Source organism: Labrus mixtus, chromosome 12, assembly GCF_963584025.1.
Source record: "Labrus mixtus chromosome 12, fLabMix1.1, whole genome shotgun sequence".
Taxonomy (NCBI): domain Eukaryota; kingdom Metazoa; phylum Chordata; class Actinopteri; order Labriformes; family Labridae; genus Labrus; species Labrus mixtus.
The window spans coordinates 25,143,165-25,151,479 of NC_083623.1; the positions used below are offsets into that span (position 1 = coordinate 25,143,165).

General features: G+C 44.2%; 1 protein-coding gene across 1 annotated transcript; it reads right to left on the bottom strand.

Moving 5' to 3' along the window:
- Positions 1-1,942: 1,942 nt before the first annotated feature.
- Positions 1,943-5,423, bottom strand: marcksa (myristoylated alanine-rich protein kinase C substrate a). Its single transcript, XM_061052685.1, has 2 exons — positions 5,019-5,423; positions 1,943-3,881 (listed from the first exon to the last, which is right to left on the bottom strand). Exons 1-2 carry the CDS (start codon positions 5,112-5,114, stop codon positions 3,210-3,212), a joined length of 768 nt encoding a protein of 255 aa, XP_060908668.1. The 5' UTR covers positions 5,115-5,423; the 3' UTR covers positions 1,943-3,209.
- Between the last annotated feature and the right edge of the window lie 2,892 nt (positions 5,424-8,315).

The window sequence follows — 8,315 nt, forward strand, 5'->3', positions numbered from 1 at the left end:
GGAGAGTCATATATCCACGATTTGTAAGCTCAGTTATTAAAATAATTGCTATACATGATACACGACAAGCAAACAACTTCAGCCAAGTGTTTAATGATGTTTGTTTTATCGTTTGTTCAGGTGAAGATTCCTGCAGACGACCCAGAGGACACCTCAGACTCACATCAGCCGTGACTGAGGTAAGACGATGATTAGAAATGTAAGGCCTCAGCTCCAGCTCTCAGTCTGTCGTTAGGTTGACTGAACTGAACACTGAACATCCTTACATCGGGTGCGTTCACTAACCACTAGGCTACCGGCGCCCCTTTATTTAGATTTTAATTCTGCATCAGACTTTGAGCTTTATTCATCAGCCATCATGTAAAGCTAATTGGGTGCACGACATAAAGGCCTTGAGTCCTTGGATCCTGTGACCTACATAACTTTTTGTCTCTGTGGCCATGAGCCGCTCCTCCCTCCAACCAAAAGAGATTTATGCAAAGATGTATGTAAATGTTCAGGTGATCCCAGGATGGTTCCTACTTTAAATAAGCAGCTCAACACGATGAGATGGATACTCCTGTTAAAGATGATTCAACATGATTTTATACACTCTCTAAAGGATGATATGAGCTTACATTGAGATCCTGTTTTCACTGAGGATGAGTCATCGTCGGCACCAGATGAGAGCTGTGCTGTAGTGATGGTAGTAAACTTTTAGAAATCCAACTGAAGGTGTGAAAACGTAGCGACACTACACTACAGCTTTATGAATGATTAGTTCACTTCAGGTAAAGTCTGCGAGAGAGACCAACTGAAGAGTGCATCACCTGTTTCTGACTCTCTGTGTGTAGTTAGAGCGTTAGCAGTGGACACTTTCACAATCAGACGGCAAAGTGAACGATCAGTTTGTGAGAAATCTGTGGTTATCAAACATCAAAACTATCCAGTCACATCCGTCCTTTGGCTCAGTGGTAGAGTCAGTCATCTCAACTGGAAGGTCGGGGGTTCGATCCCTAGCTCCTGCAACCACATGTCTGATGTGTCCTTAGGCAAGACACTCAACCTCAAGTTGCTCCCCCTTCTGTGTCGCAGTGTGTGAATGTCTTTCTTTCCTAGGATAATCAGCTGTTTCCTCTCCTCCTGCTGATGACTCATGATGTCACAGAGTGCGAGTGCAGGTGATCGGCATGAACTTTGAACTCTGACCCAAATCTCTGTACCAGGAAACTTGACATTTTAAACTGGGTGCTTGTTGGCTGCGCGCTGAAGGGAAGAGGGTCCGGGGGTTATTCAAACATTTACCAGGAGACATTGCTGGGGCACTGCGGTTGGAGGACTCTGATTTTACCTTGAAACCAACTTTACTTAGATTACATTAAAACTGTGAAGACAGAAAGTAGATTCTGTCCTTTTGAGACCAGAAACAGATGCTTCACCCCTCTCTCTCTTCATGCCAACAGGTCTATCTCTCTGTGGAGAACACGTGTTGTCATGATGAAACAATCAGCAGCATGAGCACGATCTTGAAATCGATGCAGTTTTAAGGGGGCGTCGCCCCTGAGAGATTTATGATGCTGCCATCACAGCCCGTCTTCTCAGAGCTGCAGGTTTAATAACTCTCATACCTGAGATGTGTTTCAATGAAAATGCATGACTTCTCTGAAAGCGCTGCCCCTCGTCATCATCCCGTTACAGAAGCGTTGATTACTGTCCTAGTTTTCTTGAGGCTCGCCGCCTGTTATCTCTCCGCCTCGTCGGTTTACAGTTTTGAGGTCTTTTATCCAATAACTGTCCCCGTCACATCGGACAAAGAATGTTTACACCGCCCCGGGTTTAAAGTCTGGGAAGGGCCCAGAAGCTGCTGTAGTACAAATAAACACCACAGGGTGTCGTCTAATCCTCTTAGAGCTCGGCCAATCAGAAGAAGGAGTTGACACACAAAATGACGACAGATGCGGGCTCAAATTTTATTCACATTTATTTTGTTTGCTTTTAGTGTGCTCACAGAAAATTAGAACACCTTTAAAGCAGGAGGAGTTTTAATAGCAATTTTTGTTGTAAGCAAAGTTACATTCCATCTCTAAGTCAAACTGGTCAAAGCTTCTCCAGTATTTACAAAAAGGAAAAAGGAAAAGAGAGAGAGAGAGAGAGACAAGATGCTACACAAACATTTGCATCTGATAGATTCCTTAAATTGAGTCAAAGACCACTGAAAAAAAAAAAAGCATCGCCTGCTGGAATCAAAAAAAAACATACCACAGTATATAAACAGTTAAACCATTCCACTTATCACAGCTTGGTTTCAAAATTGCTTAAGAAGGTCTTCTTTCAGGACTGCTTTTTTTTTTTTTTTTTTTTTTTGAAACATGTGTGTGTGTTTTGTTTTCTGTGTGTGTGTGTGTGTTTGTTGTTATCTTACAAAATGAGCGGGTGGAAAAAAGAGCTGCAAACTTCTTCTGTGCTTCTTGAGATCAAGATTTTTCATTTTGTACAATAATCACAGTTAAAAACACCCCGCCTATACATACTTACATTTTTTATTAAGGTCGTAAACCAACAATAAACAATAAAGCCTATACAACTTGTATTTCTACTGAATCACTGACTGGTACGGCTAATGAGAAGTGAGAAAGCTCCTATGACTTTGTATCTTGTTTTCCTAGCACGCTAACCTCGGGGGACTGCTGTCTGCGCTGTCAAAAGGACTTTAGTGTTGTAAACCGTTTGGAGGATATAGATGTTGGTTTTTTAAGACTACTCTTTCATAATAGTCTGTGGCACATTTCCCAGGCCCCCCACCCCGCCCCGCCCCCTCCCCCTCATTTACAGCTCCACCCCCTCCTCCCCATCCTCCTCCTCCTTCATACCATGGGCATGTCCATACTATTTTGTGTACATTTTTTTTGTATAAAATTCAAAAGAAAAAAAAAACTTAATACTGATGAAAAAATATATGGCAGAGTGTGGATGTATTAATCTGTTGTACATGTTGAAGCCACCCACCTCCCCAGCCCGTTGGAATGGAAGTAACAATGGACCGAGATGGGTTTTGTGTAAGGGGGGGATGTAAAATCAAAGTAAAGAAAAGCTTTAAAATATCCCTGGTTGTAGACAAGTTCTTCAGAGCCTCCAGCGGGCGTCACTCCAACATACAAACAGGGAAATGTTCTTTGATTATCTTTTTTTTTTCTCCTTATTTTTCTCAAATTTCTGACTTTTTTTCTCATTTATTCAGCGGCCTCGGCAGCGGGAGCGTCCGCTGACGCTGCTTCCTGCGAGGCCGGGGCGGCCTCCTCTGTTTTGGCCGCCTCCTCGGCCGGCTTCTCCTCCGCCTTTGGCTCTTCTGCCTTTGGCTCCTCGGCGGGCGCGGCCTCCTCAGCAGGTTTCTCTGCCGCCGCAGCTGCAGCCTCTGGCTTGGCCTCTACCTCCTCTTTGGCCTGCTCGGCGGCAGGTGGGGCCTCCCCCTCGGCGGCCTTGGTCTCCTCTTTGGCGGTGGCTCCCTCTGCGCCCTCGGCCTTGGCCTCCTCTGTGGCGGCAGCAGCAGCCGCCTCCTCGCCCTCTGCTCCCTCTCCGGTCTCCTTTTTGGTCTTCTTGAATGAAAAGCCGCTCAGCTTGAATGACTTCTTGAATGAGAATCTCTTCTTCTTCTTCTTGGGGGTCTCGTTGCTGGTTGAAGGCGCGGCTCCGTCCTCTGCCTTTGCCTCTCCCTCAGCGGGAGCAGCTGCCTCTACCTTCTCTCCATCAGCAGCCTCCTTCTCAGCAGAGGCGGCCTCAGCCTTCTCTCCCTCCTCCTTGGGGCTCTCCTCGGCGGTGGCGCTGCCGTTGGCCTGCACCTCCTCTTTGCCGTTCTCAGCTGCTGCGGGAGAAGCGTCTCCGTTGGCCTTAACGTGGCCATTCTCCTAAAAAAGAGACACAGGGGCTGTTAATGCCATGAAAAAGAGCTGGCAGGATTTCAAACAGTTCCGCGGATGAACACCAGGGGCAGCAGTCACCGTCAGATCAACAGCGAATAAAAACCGACTCTCACTTCAGCCTGGATTCACTTGATTTCAACTAAGCATGATCACACACAAAAAATCAGGCCAATATAACAACCAAGAATGAGGGGCAAAGCGCACGTTTTCAAATCATTCTCCCTGAATCTCATCCACATTCAGGGCGCAGTGCCTCGCCGGGATCGACAGGGGTCGGTGCCTGGTCGCTCCAACAGCAAAGCAGCTGCTCATTAAAACAGCAGATGTTCATTAGTCTCGCAGATCACGGAGAGCAAGAGTTCAAATAGATTTCCTAAAATTGAAAACAAAAATCAAACTGGCCTCTGAATTCTCTTTTTTTTCTCTCTCCTGTATTTCCTCAAAAAATGCTGAAACTCAGAAAAGAAGGGAGCGGCACAAGCCTGTCGCTCGCCGGCGCGCACCCAAAACTCTCCCAAAGCCTCCCCTCCTGTGTGATAGCAGGCTGCCATCTCCACTTTCTAGTCGAGCATCTGTAACAAAAGGAGTGGTGCTCCGAGCGCACAGCCTTTTGTTGTCGTCGCGCATCTTGACTTATTCAGCATTTTACAGATTAAGATCAAGAGGCGACTTCATTCAAAAGCCAAAACGCGTCATATTCACCAAATCCAAGAATATAATTTCTAGCTTTTAAATTCACCAATTAACCAGAAAACCGATGATTTTATTCAAATTAAACAATTCAAAGTAATTATCAGTTAAAGATCCAACAAACACAGATTCCTCCAAACAAATGAAAGCTTTTTGGGTCAATGATTTCTGCAAATATTCTTTGGATGTAGCGCACAGAATTCCATGAAATAATGCAAACGTAGTCAAAATCAACTGTTGCTTCTTCACTATAATGAATTTAAATGTAAAGAAACACATGTTCTCGTGTGGTTAAACCCCCTAAAGCTGCTCTCCATTCAATCTATCTACAATTACGCACGGATTGCGCCCTCAGAGCGCAGTCCTCCTCCACACCGAGCAGATTCTCTGCCCTGATGGATGCGAGGAGCTGGATGATAAAATATCATTTACCTGTCCGTTGGTCTTGGTGGGTGAGGCAGCAGCCTCTCCGGGTTTTTCAGCCGCGGTTTCAGCCTTTCCAGCTGTCTTGGTCAATTGCGCTCCCATGCTTTTTCCGCTCCAACAAAGAAACTCAAGTGATCCCAAAAAAAAAAACGAACAAAGACCCCACAAGCCTCTTTGTCGAAACTCAGACTCTTCGCTGCTGTCTCCCCTCTCTGTGCACGAAGAAAAAGTTCACAGGGAAAATGTAGAGCAAAGTCCAGTGAAGAGTGAGCAGGCTTTTTGGAAATAGCAGCAAAAAGCTGGCAGGTAGAGAGAGAGTCTAATAAAATCCGCGTCGCTGTAGACGGGCTGCAAAATGGAGAAATTTCCCTTGTTGCTAATAAGATGCGGAGTCCAACGCCCAAGTGAAGAGATGAATGGGCGCTCCGAGCGATGACGGCACCGCACTCAGATTTAACCAATCATAGCCCGCCGCTCAGGGCGTGGGCGTGGTTTTAGGGAAAGGGAGTGAACAATAGATTGTAGCGCTGCGTTTGGGGCACGTAGGAAAAGAGAAACTGGGTGAAAAAACTGCAAAACTTCAGAAAATTACTGCGAAATGTTTACTTTATGACCAAAATAACTTAAATGTTTTTACATTTAAAGTCCTGATGTGAACTAAAAAAACAGATGTTAATTTACACTTTTTTAATCAGTTATAGTCTGACTAGTAATCTGGGATTATTTATCAGTGATTATTCACTTTTTAACAGATCAGAGACTTGTGGATCCAAGTCAGAAATTAACTCTACATTTATTTGTATTTATTTTATACACTTTATTATTCCCTGAGGGAAATTCAGATTTTCACTCTGTTACTGAGAGACATGCTTCTCACACATAGCCTATAGGCGTAAATTACACACAACGCACAAACAGGATCTGTGGACATGCACTATGGAGAGATGTCAGAGTGAGGGGCTGTTACACAGGGAGCACAGCTGAGCTGTTCAAGGTTCAGTGTCTTGCTCAACGGCTTCTCGGCAGGACTCGGGAAATGACCAGTCGCCTCTCCACCACCCAGGGCAACTTCCAAACTTTGGTAATGCTAAATGGACTTGAGCTTGTATATTTCTTTTCTAGTCTTCTGACTACTCAAAGTGCTTTTACACTGCAGGTCACACCTACACATTCACACCCTGATGGTAGAGACTGCTGAGTAAAGAGACCATCAGTATTAACTCATCCATTCATACACATTCATACGCCGCTGTAGAAGCAGCAGGAGTAACTTGCCCAAGGACACATCGGACATGTAGCTGTAGGAGCTGGGGATTGAACCCCTTGACCTTCCGCTTGACAGACGACCAACTCTACCACTAAACTACTGCTGCCCCCCTTGCCGTTCCCAACACAAGTCCCGACTGACTGCTACTGCCACCCCAAAGACAATTTTCAGAAATGTCCCCTGTTACTGTTTGGTGTCACAGTTTATTTTATAATATACTTATTTACCATCTGTACGCTCAAATGCATGTAAATTATATTTTTTCCAGACAAATCAGAAATGAAGTCATTTTTATCCGTTAGAAGTGGATACGCCTTTACGTTATCTGATGTCTATGTGGTCACTTTAGATCGCCTTGAAAACCTCTTAACCTGTCGACATCCTTTCCATCATGTCGTCAACACCTTCTCCGGCACGACGGCCGACACAGTGAAGGAGCAATTTTAGAAAATGTTGCACCTTTTTAATTATTTCGACGTAAAGATTTGTGAAAAATTATGTCTGACATTTCAAACAAATTCGACACGATTCATCATCTGAAGTTATCTGAAGAAGATCGTCTTGATCCATGAAACCTTGATGATTCTGAAATCTCCCACTTTTTGACGTTTGCCTTGAACGCGTCACTGAAGATTGTAGCATCAACATGTTTGTGGCCATGTTCTGTTTTCTAAAAGCCAAAGATGAAACTCAAACATTTATTTTTGTTATCAACATGTATGGTGATGATTTCTGAACAGGATTCACTTTATATATGAAAGCAGTGTGTGTACCCAGGATGAAATAATGACCTCTGTATCAAGGCTGTTATAAGCATCCACCTGAGCATTTATAGACATTAAAGCAGCCTCCACGTGCACTAAGGTATGATGTCTCAAACTCTCAGAAGTAAACAGAATCAGGCTGAGATGAAATATGACTTGAAAGTTAATTTACAAGTTGTTTGTGTAGTTTCAGGAACTTTCCAGCTGAACTGTGTGTGTGTGTGTGTGTGTGAGTGAGTCTGCATGTTAGAGAGGGGGTTTTTGGGGGGGTTGCAGAGTGTTGCTGTTGACGACCATGTGATTGAGTGTTCAAACAGGTCTATCAGCCTGTATTTGCAATGCAAATCCATCACGCAGGCAGAGTCAACTGTCCTCTGCAAAGACACCCAAAAGCAGCACAAAGTGAGGGGGGGTGGGGGGGTGCTGGCTTCCTGCAGCAGCTTCACTCTGCTAACTTTTAAATGTTATCTAGCCCAAAGCAAAACACAGAAGCACGTCCTTCTTACATGACATGCAAACTAAAGAACTTAATTCAGTTTCTGTTGTTGTGTCAAGAAAAAGACAACACAACGCTGACTTTGTTTGAGTCAGATTAAATCACTGCCCATCTTGATATCATGATCCAGCCAAACGCAACTCAACAAACCAACATTTCAAAAGTTAAAGGAGAGAAACCAAAAAAAACCCTGAACATCAATGAAAGCCTAAGAAACACTCAAAGCCTGTAGAAGACTGTTGATGCTCTTTCACGTCCAAAAACCTTTCTCTTAGAGACGTAACATTTAAAAACATTGCAGCCCTGCAACAGTCATGATAAAGTTCAGCTCATTACACCTTTGTACTTGCATGTTGCATCTGCAACACAGTGATATATGTGGCTCAGTGTGTGGTTTCACATCTCGTTACGCCGTTGCAGAAGCACCAGAGGAAAGACATGTAAACACATCGAGAGCTCCTTTATGAACACCTACGCACTTATTAATGATAGCGCTGATGACGACGTTTAAGATGGTTTTGATGCAGATAAGAACTCTCAAGAAGAACTATATTTAAACTTTTGTTATATAGAAAAAGTGCTGTGCCTCTGGTCACTTCCTGCTAGCAGCTGTGTGTCTGATCAGACCTAAAGCTGTTCCTTTGCTCCTCCTGATGTTGTTTCCTCCTCTCTGGATCCTTTCTTGTGTTGTTCTTACTCTCTGATGTTCCTCGCTTTGGATAAAAGCGTCTGATAAATTAATTGTAGAAGAGCCTCCCAGTTACACCTCTATTCCT

Bases quoted from the DNA above. Each gene is read 5' to 3' on its own strand.
- marcksa (XM_061052685.1), bottom strand. From the start codon at position 5,114: ATGGGAGCGCAATTGACCAAGACAGCTGGAAAGGCTGAAACCGCGGCT. The intron at 3,882-5,018 runs GTAAATGATATT...TCTCTTTTTTAG, and splicing joins CCACCAAGACCAACGGACAG to GAGAATGGCCACGTTAAGGC.